This window comes from Rhinichthys klamathensis, unplaced genomic scaffold (assembly GCF_029890125.1).
Source record: "Rhinichthys klamathensis goyatoka isolate OS25496 unplaced genomic scaffold, OSU_Roscu_1.1 h1tg000045l_1, whole genome shotgun sequence".
NCBI lineage: Eukaryota > Metazoa > Chordata > Actinopteri > Cypriniformes > Leuciscidae > Rhinichthys > Rhinichthys klamathensis.
This window is the reverse complement of record NW_026606592.1, coordinates 486,123-507,209: the sequence shown is the minus strand read 5'-3', so window position 1 is coordinate 507,209 and position 21,087 is coordinate 486,123. Positions and strand designations below refer to the sequence as shown.

At 41.8% G+C, this 21,087-nt stretch overlaps 1 protein-coding gene across 2 annotated transcripts in view; it reads right to left on the bottom strand.

Moving 5' to 3' along the window:
* grid1b (glutamate receptor, ionotropic, delta 1b) overlaps positions 1–21,087 on the bottom strand; it is a 584,450-nt gene that overhangs the window by 237,223 nt on the left and 326,140 nt on the right. For both annotated transcript variants that reach the window (XM_056247253.1, XM_056247254.1), the window contains exon 4: positions 1,866–2,071. In XM_056247253.1, the coding sequence (XP_056103228.1) occupies positions 1,866–2,071 (206 nt within the window). The remainder of the gene's footprint in view (positions 1–1,865; positions 2,072–21,087) is intronic.

Below are 21,087 nucleotides of genomic sequence, written 5' to 3'. Positions count from 1 at the left end.
TGTTTTATGTCAGTCTGTTTTTCTGTCATCCATCCATCCGTCCAATCCAAAAAAACACCCTCCATCCAAATTGCAGGATCTAATCTGTATTTTGTTCATATTTGCAGACAAAGGGATGCAGCATCAAAGGCTAATCTAATAAAAATCACTCAGTTCCCACGAGCAAAGGAGATTACAGACAGCTGGCTATTGTTTTATGGCATAATCCATATGCATGAGAAAGTCATACTCTTGCTCTTGGCAGTGATGGGCATCCTGCCAGCACGAGCAACTGATTCCAGTGCAGATCCCACAGAGCTTGTTAAGACCAATGTGTGATGTTAACGGATGTGTATGACCTCAGATCAGTGGAGGAGTGTACTTCAGATGCTGAGATAATGACAGTGAAGGTGTGCCAGCCTGTCAGGTCATTTGTACAGTCATTATGGAGGGATGCAACAAAAGTGACAGCTTTTGTAGGGCATAATGAATCCGTTTTCACTCAAGTTTTCCTCCAGGCAGAGACAAAAGAGAATTCATATATATATATATATATATATATATTAAGTACTAATAGCCTATATGTAATTATATTTCAGGATTTGCTGTATGACAAGTAAATATAAAACTGAAATATGTAATATGACAGAGGATACAACAATGTCACCCTTCAGACACCATTTGGAAAATCAGGATAAATCTTTAGCTAACGCATTTATAGGATCATATGTGTCACAACAGTCTGGGTAAATTTGCTTTGACATAAATTTGTTCTGACTTGCTGTATGGAAACTTAATATGAACATCCAATGGCAAGATGGATTTCTCCATAAAGGGCTTTGATTTTATGGTCACATGTAGGGCTGTGAATCTTTGGGTTAGATATTTATACAATTCATGAATGCAAATTCTGATTTGATTCCATTCTGGTTAATGATTCGATTAGTATTCAAGTTCTGTAGAAACTGTATAACCAAATGTAAAAAAAACACTGCATATTCTTCACTGTATAAATTAAACTTGATCTACTTCAGCTACCAAAGTTATTCAGTCAAGAGAAGTGATTGTCTTTTTCTTTTGTCATTTAAGTAACACAAATTACATAGAAAGCAGTAGATATATTAGGCTGCTGTTACTTTAAGACATGTGTCAAACTCTACTCCTGGAGGGCCACTGTCTTGCAGAGTTTGGCTCCAACTCTAAAACACCTGCATGGAAGTAGCTAGGGCTGTGTCTGAAATCGCCTCCTATGCTCTTAATTAAGGTGCTGTTTGAAGGGACAGTCATTTGTAGTGGTGTCCGAAACCATAGTGGACGTTATCGAGTGCATTCATTCAATCTCACAATGAACCGCAATAACGAATGTACAAACGATGTATTCACTCACTTGTTTTAATTCACTCCTTCAAGTGGACTATATTAGTGGAGTAATGTAGGGAATAGTGAATGAAGGTAAGGGGGTGATTTCAAACACAGCCTATTCCTGAAGACCTTGATAACCTGGTTCAGGTGTGTAATTAGGGTTTGTGCTAAACACTTCGGGACAGTGGCCCTCCAGGAACTGAGCTTGACACCCCTGCTTTAAGACCTAATGCACATTTGCCAACATAAACAACTGTGTTAACGCAAATACGCGAATGTTAACTGGCCATACAATGAGTTGGCAGCTTTATAAGTGGCTGGATTGACATTAATCAAAAATCCATATTTCGAGATTGACGCAAATGCACAGCAGGTTTTGTAACGATGCATCAAGAAAACAAGTGAATCGCTATACACTCCTAGTCAAATGACAACTAGTTACCAGAGGTGGGACAACTTACCTACAGGCTCGTCTTACCCCAGTGACCACTCTGTGCTAGAATTATGGTAATAACAGCACAAACCTGATGGATGAAGACCTGGGCTCCACGTGGGCTCAAAAGCAGGATAGCTCTTCTGAGAGTGTCCCTGTAGCGGTTGAGTTCCTCTGTGCGCATGGAGGTGAACAAACTGGAAAACACGCCGCTGATGTTCCTATCCACTCGCTGCAGAGATACATCCAAACCTTGTCTTGATGTCTGGTCCAGAAAGACCTGCAGTCCACGGATATCTGCAAGGCATAGTCATGTAGAGATTTTAAAAAGTGTTCAAGCCTGTCAAAATGAGTTATTTCTGGCTAATTGGTAATCTTTAAAAGTACATATTAAAAAATAATAATACAATATGATATGGACAAATTAAGTACGGTAGCCCTCAAATTGTCATGAGAAAGAATCTCTATTCACAGGTTTCCATCTGTCACTAATATTCAGAGATGTATAATTTAAAATGAACCAAAAATATGAAGTCATCTTCAGAGGATGATACTCATGAAAGCCAATCTTCATATTGATGTAAGACCTCAGAGATGATCTGTAATGGGTAAGTAATTAAAGAACTATTCCGTTCTGCTTTAAATAATTTCAGGAAGTATTTAAACGCTTTGTGCCTGGGTATTGTGCCTCACCCTGGGAAGCAAATTGCCCATCACACCCTCTCAGCGGCAACTAATTGACAGAAAGAAAAGCTTTTATGTGGGTAAATGAATGGCAGCCTCAGAAAGAATCAGCAGAAAGCCAAAATTGAAACACCTGTCATTTAAAGTTCTTCAAATCCCTGAACCTTATGTGTTAATTTATTTAATATTTTGGTGAATTTGATTATTTTTGCTACCGATAAGAGTGTAGTACTCCCAGCACTGTTTAAAGATTTTTAATATCTAAAACCATTTCACACAATTTTGCAGAAAAAAAAAAATCTGTTACGTTTCAAAGCCTGATTCACATACTGTATAAAGCCCTAATATACTAATACAGAGATGTAAACATACATTAAAAATGATGAGCTCTCTGCAGTATCACATTATTTGACTGATTAATGTTGTAATCCATTTAAATTATAATGTGGGAGGTTCCTACTCAATGCCACTGACTTCACAATCAACAGATTGGATCGTTTACCATGTTTAATATACCTGTATATGCAAAGATATGCTGAAGAGGTTTTATCATGTAATTTAGGATCTTTCAAGCAAATGCACTGATGTAATATAATTAATTCTGCACATATGGCGGAATGGCCAAATTGTTTTTTTATTTTTATTTTTTTATTATTACAGTTAAAATCATATAGAGCACTGTTTTCTAAGTCATATGATAAAGTGACGAGCAGTTCGAAATTTAAGTGGTACATTCACTAAAAATCTTTCCCTCCAATGGAGCTTGCGAATTTAATCATGTTTTGGTCTATTTAGGTGGAACGTTATGTTCCAGCAAGATTTATGATGTTGAACGTCATTATATCTGCAGTGTTTTATCATTGACATAAAAACAGTTCTATTTACAAATAATTTACACTTACAAAATCTGTCAGATGAATACAGTGCATGTGGCCTACTTTTTATGGTGCATTTTGTCCTTCTGAGCTGAACAGTCCTGGATTGAGTTAAATGGACTTTTATGATTTTGTCTCAAAAGCTTGAATTTTAACATCTTAAGTGTTAGCAATGCAAATAAAAACTGCCATCTGGACATCAACAAAGATGTTTATGGTACAATTGTTTCTAGACAGTTTGCAGTTAAGTCTGCACAACAAACGGTTTCCTTCATTACACTGCATGCAGCAATATTTGTGCATTGAGAAGGGGATGGATTTGACAAGCAACCATTTCAGTATACCAGCTGTTGAAATCCCAGTGAAATTTAACAAAGACACTCATGGGAAAATTATAACAAGCAGGATAAGAGATAATCAAAGAGCTGAACCACAGAACAAATCCCAGAAAACATGGTCTCCAGAGGATCATTCTCAGAGGAGAGGACTTCCTCATTCCACTCTTTTTCATTTCAATTCATATACAATATATATATATATATATATATATATATATATATATATATATATATATATATATATATATATAATAGCTATTTTGATGCAATTGTCCGTGTTGACAACAGCCTCCACTAGTGTTGTGCTGAGGGCAGTGTGAGTCATCATGAGTAGTGCCACAATGCACGCACACACACACACACACACACACACACACACACACACACAACACACACCCTGAGAGAGAGGGAGCTCTCAGCATTGAAACAAAGGGCTGCATGATATAAACTGACGACATAGGAGCACATAAACGTGAACACAATAAAGAAACAGCCAACTGAAGTGCATGTGACGCATATGGGTGCACTTCTCTATAGAGTTATATTTGTGCCACAAGATTTGTGTGGCAAGATCATATACTGAGCACACAAAAGAGGATTTTGCATGCGCACAAACTCTACTTTTGAGGAAAAATGATAATGAATGATCATTGTAATGATCTTGCAAAGAAGAAATTATTTTCAAGGAAAATCAATTTTGCAACCAAACAGTTAAATGTGTGCAGTCATCTTTTCCCTGTGAAGGTTTCACTTGCTCAATGCCCTGATACCTGCCATCTGTGCTTTCTAAAATGTAACTGCTCATTTGTTTAACAAAGCTCAATTAATTATACATTATGCCGTTATTCCAGCAAGTCAGAGATGAGGCAGATAAAATGGGTGCTTCCAAACCAGCATTTAAAATATGATGTTGCGCATACAGAATTGTGGCACAAACATAATTCCACTCTTCTCCAGCTTCTCAAATCACTCACTGCATTTACAGTTCCCACCATTGTGACAGATGAGATGAGTGACTTATAGGGGTGTTAAAGGGATACTTCAGGATTTAGCATTAAGCTTTGTATCAGTAGAAAACCTGTAGTATTTTCGAATTACCATGCTTTCCTCTCTCATATCCCCCTGAGATGAGAGATTTATGTATTTTTTGTCTGGAAAAAAATCCTCAGATGACGCAAAAATCGTCATTTTGCGTCATCTGAGGGCTTTTTGGCCAGAGGCTAAAAACTACAGCCAGTAGAAGGAGCTTTTCCGCATGTTTTCAACCCGCCCAGAGATCTCACTCATAGAATGTACAAAATACTGTCAGCCATCTTTTATTTGGAAGCTAAGCTAACAGGCTCTTGTTCTGTGGCGAAAGCTGAGTAGTAGGGGTTACCATACATCCTCTTTTTCCCGGACATGTCCGGCCATGGAGATCGTCCAAAATTCCGGGATTCAGCTTTTGCTTTCTGCAGTTGCCATTCAATGTTTACATGCACACCTTTTGTTTCAATCTAACTGAATTCATTCCGATTGGTGAATCTGAATGTCGTGTTTACATGAACGCTAAACAAGTGATCGGTAGCATTGCTAAGAAAATTCCCGCTCCTCCGTGAGAGATACGAGACCGGTGCGTCTCACAGGTGTCGCTCATCAGTAATCACGCCACCGGCCTTGTGCCGTTCTCCCGCGGCCCTAGCCTCGTCCAGCGCGACACAGTAAACATGATGAATGGCGACTGTAGAATGCAAAAGCCGAATCCTGGACATTTTGGGCGATCACAAAATCCCGGGCAGACTCGTCACGAAGACTCACTAGTAGCCTAGCCTTGTTGTTTAACTGCGCTCTCTTACCAGTAGGCATGGCTTGGGAGTGGCCTCCTAGGGCAGCGAAGCAAGTGCATTCTGGGAGTTGTTGTCTTTCATGCCCATAGGCCAAAAATACATTTTCTGGCTTTTCTCAGTCTAGAAGCCTCCAAATTCAAAAATAATTTCACATGTCTACTACATAAATTACCCATTTTAAATACACATTCATCTTTCCAGAGATGAAGTATCCCTTTAATGTTTATTGATTTGATCATTCTTGAATCCATTCCATTATGATTGTGTGTTAAGGCACATTTAAAGATTTCCAAATATTTCAGAATATGTATAATTCACAATTGGGGAAGAAAACAGCAACAATTAACATTTGTTGTTACTAAAGCTGCAGAAATTTGAATTCAGCATGAACTTTCATAAATTAAATTGTATATTTGTTTTCTCAATCTCCCCTGGCCTCTATAACCTATTGGAAATTGTTACAGTAATCATACCGTAAAACTTCAAATAATAGCCGAGTCCCAAATAGACACCTATCTCTTTTACACGCCTGGTGTGGCGACAGGTTTGGGTAAATAAAGGCCGGTCTCAAATAGAGGCCGGGTCTGTTTTTAGTTTCGGGTTGTATTTAATCTTCTAAAACGCGTCAGATCGTCCGCTTTTTGGCGGCCGCCAAAGCAAATTTGTGTCCCGCCACACTAAAGCTTTTTTTGATCGGTGAGTGATGTAGCTTGACAGGGCGCAAACGAGCAGAGAGAGAGAGAGAGAGAGAGAGAGGGAAAGAGAGAGAGAGAGAGAGAGAGAGAGAGAGAGAGAGAGCCCAGGCCGCGCGCGCGCACTCACGTCTTCAACACGAGCGCTGTCTTGCTCTCTTTCCCTCGCGCATATTAATCAAAATCAATGGACACGATAGTAAAAGGTCGCAGTTTCACGTGGATCATTTGGAGATTTTTAGAGATTAGAGACTCTAATGAACTATATCTCAATACTAAATTATAAAGGCCGGTCTCATATAGACGCCTGTCTCAAATACAAGCCGGTGCAGTTCGACGATTTGGGAAAATAAAAGCCCGGGCTATTATTTGAAGTTTTACGGTAATTTATTATTTTATTTTTTTACACATAATTGAGGCATTGAATTTTAATTATCGGATCAATCCTTTTTAAACCCCTGAACTTGGCCTAATTTTGATTGTGAAAGGGCTATAATATAAACATGTTAACAATACAAATCATCATTTGCTACTCAAGACCAGATTGGATATCGCATGGTCTTGGTCTTGTTATGGAGTCGGGACCAATTGGAATCGGATGGAAGTGTGAAATCTGACTTATTCCTTAGACCAGTTGAGTCCCTTAAAAAGATCCAATAATTATTAGGGCTAAAATTGGCAATATGTCATAATTATTGAATGTATTTTTGAATAAATTGGTAATGAAAACACTTGACCCTCATCTGGTCTCGGTCTTGAACCAAACTTAACCTACTCAGGTCTCGAATGAGCTGGTTTTGACAAACATCTTAGAAGCAGTCACATGGACTGTGACTCAAAAGTTCCAACATGCATTGCATCGTATCGAGTATGGTGCTAGCAACACCAAAGTCATAGGTCAATTCCCAGGGAACACAAATACTGATAAAATATACCCTGAAAGCACTGTAAGTCACTTTGGATAAAAGCATCTGTCAAATAAATAGGTGACACTTTACTGTGAGCGTTCAAAGCCTAAGGTTCCCCAAACATGAAAAGGACATTTTGTGTCATTTGTTGCCAGAGGGTCTAGTGTACAGGGAATTGCGAATAGGCGGGGAGCTTACTAAACTTTACCAGCATAGCAAAACACAGTGGCTAGTGCGGGGAAGAACAGAAGATGAATCCAAAAGGGGAGGCGTTCAGTTTCCACTCTGGGGATGCTATGGGTTTGACTGCCGGAGGCCGTTTTTCCATGCAACTCTCGTGATTTATAAATGAGAGACTCATTATGTAGCTTGACAAGAAATTGCAAAGACCTCATTCTCAATAAAGAGAATCTGTCATCATGTAGCTACTATTGGCTTATATTTGGTTCTTACACAGCAAGGAGTTGATTGGGTAACACTTTAGAATACTGTTCCGGCATTAATGAATAACTACACAGGAACAAATGAGTAACGCAATGTTAATATTCTAGTAATAAACTATTATTAACTAACAAGAAACTCTGATTAACAAATTAGTAAGTAGTCGCGTTTCAAACTTTTGTTTCCTTCTGAAGGATTTGGTAATACTTGAGTACTAGTGGGTTACCATGATCTTCACTTTAGAATGAATTATACATTATGCATTATTCACATTAATGATGAGCCTGTAGTAGTTATTAGTTGAAAAAAAAAGTAGTTATTGATTAGCTAATGGTGAACTACCGCATTCAACTGAGAGCTATTACTTACTAATTCGTTAACCTGTGTAGTTATTCATTAATGACGGAACAGTATTCTAAAGTGTTACTTTTGATTGTTATAATACGGTAACTATGCTGATAAAAAAGAACATTAAAATAAAGTGGAAGAGACCTGTTTTGGCAGCAATATTGAGCTCACAAGTTACAATGTATGCAAGTGAATGTTGCACAGATAATTGTCCTTATGTTCTCACTCAAAAGGTTGTTAAGATATAATATCTGTATTTTAGTTTTTGAGTATAAGTATTTGGAGTAGTTTTTGAGCATCAAAATGTATTGAACAGTTTGTTTCTGTTCAGATTAATAGAGCACACATCAGAACTGACATTTTTCCTCAAATCAAGACTGACCGTTTTTGATAAGTTTTCTTTCTGCTATTCAAAATATTTAGTTACGTTATTTGTATTGTGTTATTGTATTATGATAATAGATGTACTGGGAGCTTGAAGAATGTCAGCAGAGGAAATTAAGCTGCATCTCATTAATATTTGGTGTACTAAAAGCAAGGCTTAAGTTTAAATTGCAGAGACATGTAGTTCTATGTTGGACAAGCTGTCCGGACCATCTGGCTGAGAGAGAGCAGTCTGGGGGACACATGTAGTCTCGCTGTGATGTCATCTGTCTGTCTTTGATGCCAGTAAGGTAGACAGTTTTGGGTTTACTTGGCCAGTATAACATCTGTCGGTCCACAATGAATGAGTAAGAGTAAAAACCTTGGCTGATTTTATTATTTTGGATTAAAAGATGTGGACATTTGATGAGGAAACAGATTGTGCTAAAAATGTCTCTTCAGATGAAAGGACGGGGCTATGGTGTTTGAAATCCCTATTATTATCCTAAAAGCAAAGTTACTAGATCTCATCTCAGCTGGAATTGTGGGTCATGACGTCATGACATTGTCCTGAAGAGTTTAGCTCCAACAGCACCCTTCTACTGTTCAGCACCCTTCTACTGTCGTTATCCTGAAGACATTGATTAGCTTGTTCAAGTTTGTTTGATTAGGGTTGGAGCTGAACTCTACAGGACTGTGGCCCTCCAGGACCGAGTTTGCCCATCCCTAGATAGTTGGATTAAAGTGTGGTCACACTAAACTTTGCATTGCATTCACTATTTGTACAGATGTAAGTGTAGGAAAGCAAGAACACAGACATACAATGCTGAAGTTTCATCATTTGCTGCTTATCTAGCCATTTCTGACCTGTAAATTTGTGCAGTGAAAAGACTATTGATCAATAGAAGATCTAAATGTCACAGATTGACCTCATGACTGGATAAAGAGAATACAAACTTCAAAGCTCCGTGGTTTGCTGTGTTGTGGGGATGTGGAATCGATAGTATATTGTTACATTTTATATTACTTGCTATTATTTATTAAAAACAGAAGCATAACCCCGGAGTGTTTCATCATATCGTGTTTCCCGATAAGTCTGCAATAATTTTGAATGCTTAAAATCTAGTGTGATTTATAGTCCCATATAGGCCCAGAGTGAATTAGGTGCATAAAGGCAGGGCTAGAATGGCAGGGTTCAACTGCTGCCATTTTCCTCAAGTGTAGACATTTTTCTCACTAATGATCTGTATGTACCTCCAAATGCCTGCAAACATGACCAAAGGGAACAGCGATACATAACATAAGCTCATTGGGAAAAAAACAGGTCTTTACCTACTATTTTTGTGTGGTTCTATTATTGTAACGTGGTGCGGTTGAGGTAGAGATGAAGCAGGATCCAAATGCAGCACACGCTTTATTTAACAAACTAAACTGGATACAGGACTCGGGAACAGGATACAAGAACAACCAACATACACGTAAACATTAAACAAGAACTCACAAAGACAAGGCTGAAACACAGGGCTTAAATAATCAGGGACACACGAGCTAGATAGGATAACAAGGGGGCGTGGTAACTGGGAAACACCTGGGAAAACTAATGACAAGACAGGGAACCACTAAACATGACAGGACACAAAACCACATCACGACATAACCCCCCCCCCCCCCCCTTAAGGGCGGCTCCTGAAGCCCAAGAAAACAAACAAAAAACTCCAGGAGGGCGGTCTTGGGGGAGGGATGGGGGGCCAGGCCCATGCAGGGGAACGGGACCTGGACCTAGGCAAGGCGGGCCTGGGCCGCAGAGCGTGGGCGGACCAGACTGGGCCGGTGACCAGGGCGGAGCAGGACGAGGCGAAGGCCAGGGCAGAGCAGGACGAGGCGAAGGCCAGGGCGGGGCACGCTTGGCAGGAGACCAGGGCGGAGCACACTTGGCAGGAGACGAGGGCATAGGAGGCTCAGGAGGAGATAGCGCCGACAAGGTCCGTGTCAGCGCTGCCTCCATGACCCTCTCGTGGGACCTCCTACTGCCCCCCCCCCAAAAAAAAATACTTGGGAGAACCTAGGGGGACAACCTCCGGGCTGGCAACGGACTCTGGGACAGTCTCATGGAGCTTGAGAGACATTGGCAGGGCGAAGAGCAGAGACGGGACCGGCAGGGCGAGGCGCAGAGGCGGGGCCGGCAGGGCGAGGAGTCTGGGAACGCCCACCGGAGCCTGGCGAACCAAACGAGTCCTCCTTCTCCTGGGATGGCGAGTCACTGGGCTTGATACTCTCACTTGGCTAGATTCGGCACTTGACTCACTTGTCTCGGCATTTGACTCACTTGACTTGGCACTTGACTCACTCGATTCACTTGACACGGCACTTGATTCACTTGACTCACTTGATTCGGCACTCGGCTCACTTGACTCGGCACTCGGCTCACTTGACTCGGCACTCGGCTCACTTGACTCGGGACTCGACTCACTTGACTCGGGACTTGACTCACTTGACTCGGGACTTGACTCGTGAACCGCGGGTTCGGCAGGGCAGACGTTAGTTCGCGGGCTCGGAAGACAGAAACTCAGGCATGTCGGTCTCGGCGGGAAGAAGCTCAGGCATGTCATGAAAAGCAGGCTCGACTTGGCTCACGTGAAGCGCGGGTTCAGCTGGACAGACGTGAGATGCAGGCTTGTGGAGCGCGGGCGCGACCGGGTAGGACGGGAACGTGGATATGGAGCCGTCCACGAAGCAAGCCTCCGCAATGTACCGGTCCAGAGTCCAATCGGTAATGTCACTCGGCATCCATCGAGCGATTCGGTAATCCAGCCCGCTCCGAAACAGGCCTATGAGCTGGATTTCATCGAGCGTTCCTAGATGGCAAATGGAGAGGAAGTCATTAGCGTAGCTTCGGACGGACTGGTTCTCTTGAAACATTACCGAGAGATATTCTCTCAGGGCCCGGTTGCTGACGACTATGGGAGAGACTGCTGGAGCGACTGCTGGATCCATTTTGCGTTGAGTTCTTCTGTAACGTGGTGCGGTTGAGGCAGAGATGACGCAGGATCCAAATGCAGCACCTGCTTTATTTAACAAACTAAACTTGGATACAGGACTCGGGAACAGGATACAAGAACAACCAACATACACGTAAACATTAAACAAGAACTCACAAAGACAAAGCTGAAACACAGGGCTTAAATAATCAGGGACACACGAGCTAGATAGGATAACAAGGGGGCGTGGTAAATGGGAAACACCTGGGAAAACTAATGACAAGACAGGGAACCACTAAACATGACAGGACACAAAACCACATCACGACAATTTGTGTGGTCCTACTATTATTTGTAAACTAATAAATGTTTGACGGTTACATCACATAACCAGCTCCATATGGCTTTTTCTATGTAGTAAACTTGTTCAGTAGCTCACCTGATATAAAATTGCACTTTTACTGCGGCCATACTTGGGTATGTTTCAGTCCCATGAAATACAAGCTATGATAAAATAACTCAAATGCCTGTAAACAAACTAAAATTGCATGTTTTTTTTTTTTTTTTTTTCATGTTTGCATTTGTTAACCCTATCAGTTGGTTTAGGGTAGGGTTTAGTGTAGGTGGAACATTATTTTCAAACACAATTAAGCATTAACCTTTTAGAGCCACACATTTGGACATTTCATTTAAAAAATGCTGTGATACATTCGTCAATCAATGTAATAAAACATTGCCAGATTCACGTTCATCTGTTTTGGATAAAACTGATCACACTTTTAGCACCACTCACTGGACATTTCACCTTGAAAGTGTCACAAAATGTGCATGAAGCAACGCAGTATCATTTTAGAGAAATGTAGTAACAGGCACGTTTTTCCAATGAGCCTATAGGATATAATAGGATTAGTAGGATATATAAGTCAAGTGTTTTGTATATTCCCAGTGTTTCATCATATCTATATATGACACTGAATTATTTATTGCCCACAGAAACTTCAATGACCCATGTGGCTGTCTCTCTGGGAAAGACCCATCTGAGAGCAGACCATCCATGGCTGAAACTTATGCAAGTGGCTCTGAGCTGGGGCTTTTGTGCCCATCTTGCACTTTAGTGACGTCAGATCAGAGGAGACAGCGGTGGCTCTCTGCTGAAATTTATTTCTGTTCTCTCTGTTGTCTCAGGCTTCTGCGGTGCCCTTTAAAGCTGAACAATGACGTACCGTTGGCACCTTGTTTCATTACGCCATGGCCCTGCAGATATTTCCTGCTTAAGATGCAGTGCGGTGTTGACACACTCTGAGGAAAAGAGCCTCTGCTCACTCAGGTCTCAGCTGCCCTTTTCTTCAATGCCAGCAGGATCCAATACTTTTTAGATAATCCCAGCTTTGAACGCACATGCTGAGCTTTTCTCATCTGACAGAATAGACATGTCTTTGTCTGATCCCTAAGCATGTTTGAAAAGTACAGACACAATCCTCAATGTAACTTTTTTTTTATTAAAAGGTACACTACAGAGGATGAATTATTTAGGTGAAAATAAATGCCACAGAAGAGTAGTGCGAAAGCACACCTTGCAATTTTATGTCTGAACCATGTTGAGTCCAGAATTCTGTAGAGTAGCTACCTTTTAATAAACATGTTTAAAAAAGTCAATTGAAAAACAGCTTGTCATATGTAGGGTCATGGGGATGTTGGAGCCTCTGCACTTTGGAAAATAGGCAGGGAAATACCTTGGAACAGGGATAGCCAGCCCTTCTCCTGGAGGGCTAACTTTTTGCAGACGTCAATTACAACTCTTCAGTTCCAACACACATGGGTGTTGTTTTCAAGTAATCCTGAAGACCTTGATTAGCTGGTTCAGGTGTGTTGGATTAGGTTTGTAGCTGATGTACAGCTACATGTACAGATGCATTCAACCGATGTACACTCAAAGGCTGCATCGCATACCTAATCGCATACTTCGCCTAATATATAGTAGGCGAAAAACAGTATAGGATAAAAGTAGTATTTCCGAATTCACAGTATTCAAAAAAGAGTAGGTAAAAGGTACCAGGAGAACCTAATTCTTCCGGCGAGATTCTGAAGTGTGCATAAGATGGATACTTTACTATCCCATGAGGCCACGAGAGAGGATTTCTGAATGGTAGTGAAGCGATGCAACTGACGCTGGTAGGTCACATGATAATGACAATGGCGAATGTAGCGCGTACCGATTAGATCCATACTACACACAATCAGTCTATATAGAACATACTTTTTAGCGGTCGTGAAGTAATTACTTGATCAGAGTAAGTACCTACTCAAAAGAGTATGCGATTAAGAAGTCAGCTGCCTACACTATAAAAATACTGGATTAAAAACAACTAATTTTGTGCCATTTTGGCACCCTAAAGGTAGTTTTGACAGAAAAGACAGGCAACAGTAAAAATCAAAAGGCGAAAATTTATGGATAAGCATGTACACCAAGAAATGGACAAACATATTGGGAAAATTTTAAACAATGTGTTAATGTGTATATGATAAAAAAGTGCAGAAAATAATGGCAAATGAACAGTTATAGAGTAGTTAAACAAAATTGCTTTTTCAAGTTTGAAATTGAATAACTACATGATTTTCCTCTCTGTTTAAAGCATTTATAATCACTTATCTCAAGCACCATTCTGGCTTGTTCCTTTCCCGCTTAATAGTCACCTGTCACCGCTTGAATGATTTGGATGTGAGAGAAAACACTCCAGATTTTAAAGAACATGCTCCTCGATTAAGTTTCAAAGTTCTCTCTCCTCTCCACTTAGATTAGTTTTCTTCTATTTCCCACACATACTCCTGTCATAATCACCACGAACACGTATAGGCTCTTTTTCAGTTTCAGTTCTTAACCCTCTGGAATCTGTGGTGTTTTCTGGGCCCTGGAGGTGTTCTGACATGCTCCGACATTTGTGCTTATTTCTGTTACTTGTGACATTTTCATGGCTAAAGTCTGATTACACTGTATTTAGCACAAACTATGCTACAATAATATGTCAGCAGCATGTATGTAAACGTTTGTAGTTTTGAGATAATGACATTTATGCGTGGTTTGTGAAATAAGGTCATGAAACCCATACAGATTATTTATTCACAAGACTTTTGAATATTGAAAAAAAGCGAGCTGGTCACGCCGGCGTGACCTCCGACCCCAGAGAGGTAAGGGGCCGTTTACTTGACATCTTTTACAACTAAGAACAGAAAACTTTTTATGAGTTTTGTCCATTCATTTACATGACAATGCAAATTTTTGAAAAAGGGATTCAAAGTCCACGTTTTTGAAAACGATACCAGTATCGTCTCCATGTAAACTACAAAAACGTGAAATTGTGCATGAGTTTTACGAGTTCAATCTATAGGCGCATAGTGTTTCTTTACAAAGTGACATCACCAACTACTGGCCTGGTATGAATAATACAGAGTTTAGTCGTTTTCGCAGATCCGTGTGAACAGGGATCGTTTTGACAACATTGTCGTCTGTACGTGAAAAGCGCAAAAGGAAAAACATTTCCGTTTTTAGTACATCATTGTCATGTAAAGGTATAGCCTGGTTGACACCAGACCTTTCTCAGTTGTAACTGAGATTGGGTCTGGGGAAGGTTCATTCACAGCCCATTTCCTAAGGGGCATCACCAACGGACGTCGCTCAAATGCCTCACCAAATGCCTATTGGATAGATCTAAAACCAATCAGAGCTATCGTCATCGTGTAAAGCCCGCCTCAACGTTTGTGATTGGTGCCTTGATTTGGAAAAAATGGTAATGGGCTTGAATGGGCTCTTGGCAAAACTGACTTGCAGAGCAAATCTCAAATTTGCCGGAAGTTCATCTGGGTTTTCCCAGGCTAGTATCACTGGTGCGGGCTCGGATGACCAGCCGCCCCAGACTTAAGCACCACCGCGAGGAGCCGACACCACAGGTAAGCAACAGATGGACGACGAGGCCAGGGATAATTTCAAAGGAATAACAATCTTTATTGAACAATATAGCAATGAGCGCCAACTGAATAGACTTCAATGTCCTCCAGATATCCTTCAGCCACGGACAGACGTAGATCGTGCGTCACAGTGCCCCTCGGACGGCAGTTTCAGGACTCCGTTCACCAGCGATGCTGCATACTTCTAGACTCAGACAGTAAGTGGAACAGGTAAGATTCTTCACAGTACAGAGTACTTTCGTCGGTGCACAGTAATGAGACAGGGGTTTAAAAACTTACTTCACCAGCGATGCTGCATGCTTCCAGACTCAGACAGTAAGGAGAACAGGTAAGGATTCTCCACAGTACAAAGTGCTTTCGTCGGTGCACAGTAATGAGACAGTGGTTTAAAAGCTTACTTCACCAGTGATGCTGCATACTTCCAGACTCAGACAGCAAGGAGAACAGGTAAGGATCTTCACAGTACAAAGTACTTTCGTCGGTGCACAGTAATGAGACAGTGGTTTAAAAGCTTACTTCACCAGCGATGCTGCATACTTCCAGACTCGGACGGTAAGTAGAACAGGTAAGGATTCTTCGCAGTACAAAGTACTCTTCGTCGGTGCACAATGAGACAGTGGTTTAAAAGCTTACTTCACCAGCGATGCTGCATACTTCCAGACTCGGACGGTAAGTAGAACAGGTAAGGATTTTTCGCAGTACAAAGTACTTTTCGTCGGTGCACAATAAGGAGACAGTGGTTGACAAGCTTACTTCATCAGCGATGCTGCATACTTCCAAACTCAGACAGTGAGTAGAAAGGTAAGGATTCTTCACAGTACAAAGTACTCTTCAGTTCACAGTAGTGAGACAGTGGTTGACAAGCTTACTTCATCAGCGATGCTGCATACTTCCAAACTCGGACAGTGAGTAGAAAGGTAAGTAAGAGTTCTTCACAGTACAAAGTACTTTCCAGCTCAACTGTATCACTCTGGCTTCTGAGGGAGAGTAGATAATAACGACTTTCCACAAACGTGTAAACATGGGCTGGGGCCACTTCTCAGCAAAAGCACACCACACTCGTGTTCACCTCAAATCCACAGCAATGAATCAATGTGTATAAATAAGGTAAAAGCACTGCAATTCACTCACACGATAGGGCTGATCAAAGGCTTCAATCCATTCGTTACACTCTCGTGGGAGATATTTACTCTTCAGTTCCTCCTCAGCACACGCTGAAACACATAGCTTCTTCAACAGTTGGATTTACATTCACTGCATCCTCTTTAAGCTTTTCAAATGTTCATGAGATGGAATCAATTCACTTATCTTTCTCTCTCCCTTTACAGCGCCGGTCCAAACGATAAGTCAGTCCAGCAGATTTCCACAGACGAACTCTAATCCAGCAGGCTTCAATGGGCGACCTCCACACCCAGACAACTTCCCCGAGTAAGCTCGTACCCAACACTGTTCCGAGTAAAACCAGTTTTCCCTGTCCTATCCTGTTCCGCTCTGTTCACCCTGTTCACTCTGTTCACCTGTAACTTCTCTGAATGGCCCTTTTTATCTTTGGTTTGTCAAACAGGAAGGCTGTGAGCGCCACTCCTCTCTCTCCCGCACCTGCAGTGCATTAGCGCTAATCAGGTCTGGCAATATTTTCGGTAACACCCGGAACCGGAGTGGGAGGTGTCGCACACAATTGCTTCCCTCTAGAAACTCGGCGCTCGGGAGAAGGTTCCGCTCACCGAGCGTTTTTGTCACCCGTGACACTAGTATAGGTACTCTTAGTCTCAAAGATTTTGTGGTCTTTTGATATTACTCAGATCCCTCCTTCAGTGTAAGTCAATGGAATTTTGCCCACCCATTTTATTGTCCACCAGGTAAAAATCTGAAAATGTATGGAACAGTGACACACAAAGATATCGATAACATCATTACCCAGTATGTCATTAGAATTCTAAAGCTAATTATTCAGTTGATGCACAGTTTGATTGGGAGGCAAGTTGCGTAACAAAGATTGCCGCCATTAGAGGTGGCTCATTAGGGGAGCGTCTTGCAGTCAGGGCTCTGTGGGCATTGACTGGAGAGGAGGAAGAGGATGAAGCTGTAAAGCACTTCACCCACTCAACTATGTGTCATGATTCCCCTAGCATTAATGTGCCACTAAAACAAATAGAGACATACAGCCTCTCATATAACGACTGGATATAAACCCAAATTCACTTCACATTTGGCATTCTCTTGTTCTCTTTTTTCCCCACATCTGTTCCTTCGTTGGATAATAGGTCACTCGCTGCAAGACATGCAGAAAAAAATTATTTCTGGTACTTTGCAGAAGCCCTTGTCAAAACTTACAAGCGTGTGGAAACAAGGAAGTCTATAATACTCAGAGAAAGCAGATCTTCTTCCACAGTGTACAGAGAGCATGTGTGCATGGCTGCCAGATTGTGAAGATTAAGTAAAACACCAAGCAGAAAATGTATTCCAAACATGAAAGCGTGTAGTAGAGGCTTGTACAGCAGTCTGTAATATTTTTGCTCCTTTTTCCCCCCGACAAAAATAAACAGAGATTTTGGTAATGTTTTTTTTGTTTTGTTTTTTTAACTACATTTTAGTATTGTCTTTTTTTGTCAATGATATTGCATGTTGATATAGTCACAGTTATCGTTTAATGACATTATTGTCATCTCGTCATCGTCTCATCTTAGTCATGGGGAAAAAAAACTTGCTAACGAAGATTTTTCGTCATAAATTTCTTTAATGATATTAACAGTAAGTCTGATGGCATCACAGTTCCAAACTCTTCAATAGTGATTGTCTTAAGCTGCAAAGTGAAAAAAGGCAGCATACATGAAAAATAAACTTTAAATAAAGTACTAATAAAACATCTTCTATCATATAATGAAACCTTTAATTATATGATGAATATATTGCTTGCAAACAATAAATAAGATGAAAAAAAAACCTGTCTCCTGTTCTAGACCACATGGTGTAATGCTATTGACAACTTAAGTTATTGTTCATTAACTCTGCCATCAATAAAGCCCCTCCAGGGTAACTTCACTAGTGATTTCTGTCTTCACTTCATCTTAACACTCTTTAAAGTCATTTTTCATGTTTAGCCTAGGAATTGTAAAGAACCATCCCTTGTCTTTGCTTATAATATATTCCACTCCAACTCTTTTAAAATATTAATATATGCCAAGATGACATTTATTCTAATGCTATACATTTTGTACACACTTGTCAGGTGGGTTTGACTCTACTTTGCCACAATTCGAGATTTTAAAATTGTGCAGATTTGTCTTCAGGCCTTAATGGAGCCTAAAGTTGTTTGATAGGCTTTGAAATTACTTGTTTTGTTGATTTCTAAGAGAAATCCGCTGTGAGCACAATCTCTGCAACAAACAAAGTTTTTGCATTTTTTCCCTACCCTTTTATTTTTTTAATTCCATTAGCCCGCCTACAAAAGGAAAGCATGTCATCTTTCACTGATAGATTTAAAAAGAGTAAAAATAAAATAGATAAAAAATAAAAATAAAAAAAAACTTGTATGTGGGTAATTCTTTACATGAATCATTTTGACTTTTGTCAACAGACTTTTGGTAACTAAAGTTAACTATAAGATTTAATTGGTTAAGTAATGTTAACCAATGAAACCTTATCGCAAGTGTTACCAAATTTATGTATATCCATGTTAGTACACAATATGAATGCAATGAATACCCATGAGAAATTGGATTTGAGATATGACATGGTTCACTCTTAAAATGTATTTTATTCTGGGGAGATGGGAAAGGGGTCAGCAAATGTCACAAGAAGCATTAAAACACAGCTGTGCCACTGGCTGTCACACGGTCACACAGTACAATGGTTCCATCCCCATGCTCAACAGAAGGTCCTTTCCTTTCTATTTCTTTTTGTACCTTATCTGCGTGTTATGTGTGTATTTTAGGCTGTGACGTTTGCTAAATTGTCATGCATGCCCTTTGAAGTTGTGTGGTTCTCTGCTTTCCTGACAAGTATGAGCTTTCTCCATGGTTTTTACAGATCTGGGGCCTCATTTATAAAATGTTGTGTAGAAACCGTCCTACATTTGATCTTACGATAATTTCTCAAATGTGCATACGTGTGATTCACAGAATGAACGTACGCACAAAAAACGTGTGTATGCTTAGACCCTGACGTGGTGCTAAGCACTTTTCCATGTCAAACAATTTTAAATCAATATGAATCTGTCACTTCTCCTTTTATCCTTCTTGAGCTCCTCCATGGGACTTGAGACCGGTGTGTCACGCAGATGTTGCTAATTAACATTCGCTCTACTGGCCTCGCTCCGCTCCCACCGCTCTTGGGCCCGCCTTGCTTCACGCCACATGCAGTCTATCTTGCTTCGTCTTTCCTTGTTTTAAGAGAGACAAATATTTTTTCTGATGCAACTCATGACACGTTATTTAGTTTTAGAACCCCTCACACACCTAACCAAGACTTGGCCAATAGCCGCTTTTCAATTCGGGACAGTGCGAGCCAGGGCTTACAATGTGCAGTGCAGGGCCAATTGGCATAAAACTGCTCTGAGACAGGCAAGTTAAGATCCAAACGCAGCTTTTATTATAATATAAAGGGGTAATCCAGAATCGTGGTCGATCAGATAAGCAATAGGTCAAAGTCCCGGTAGGCAGTCCAAACAAACCAGGCAAACGGGAAATCCAAAGACAGGCAGGGAAAAAGGCAAAATACAGAAACCAGGTAAACACTCAGAGATGCAGTTTGACACAAACAAAACTTCGCAATGAGTGAGTGAATTAACATGGAATAAATAGACAGGGACTAACAGGGTGATGAGAAACAGGTGAATGCAATCAGAGACGAACCAAGTGATGAGACACAGGTGATAATGAGTCCGGGCAGTGCGTGATGGGAAATTAAGTCTGAGAGGGAGTGAAAGTCTGGTGTGGAGTGCCCTCTGGTGGCTCACAAGGGCCCTCCAGCTGGTGACTGTTACATAGCCCCCCCTTTAAGGAGCGGCTTCCAGACGCTCCAAAATAGTCCAGGAGGGAGGTGGAGCGGAGGAGGTCAAGGGGGAGGGATGGTGGGCCAGGCCCGTGCAGGGGGACAGGACACGGGAAGTGGCGTGGACGGGCCTGGGTCATGGCATGGCGTTGGTGGACCTCGACCGTGGCATGGCGTGGCATGGGCGGACCTGGCAGTTCAGGTGGCCAGGGTGGAGCAGGATGCACAGGCAACCAGGGCGGAGAAGACCCTTCGGGCGGCCACGGCGGAGAAGACCCTTTAGGTGGCCAGGGCGGAGAAGACCCTTCGGGCGGCCACGGCGGAGAAGACCCTTCAGGCGGCCACGGCGGAGAAGACCCCTTGGGCGGCCACGACGGTGAAGACCCCTCGGGCAGCCACGGCGGTGAAGACCCCTCGGGCAGCCACGGCGATGAAGACCCCCACGGCGAGTACCTACTGCCCCCCCCCCCCCCCCCCCCAAAAAAAAATGTCTTGGGGGTAGCTATGGGGTCATAGGCTGGAACAGGCGCCGGCTCGGGAACAGAAACAGACCACGGCTCGGGAACAGGAACAGACTGCGACACCGGCTCAGGAACAGACACCGGCTCAGGAACAGACACCGGTTCAGTAACAGACACCGGCTCAGGAACAGCAGACACTGGCTCAAGTGTGTGCGCAGCCCACACACACCACATGGCTGTGGCCATAATGGCCAGTGTTGCGGTCACTGAGGGCTCAGGCGGCGCATACGTGGCGTGAACGGTCTCTGGCTGAGCAGACCTGACGTGAACAGTCTCTGGCTGGGCAGACGTGACGTGAACAGTCTCTGGCTGGGCAGACGTGACGTGAACAGTCTCTGGCTGGACGTGGCTGACGTGAAGCGCAGGCTCGGCGTGGCTGACGTG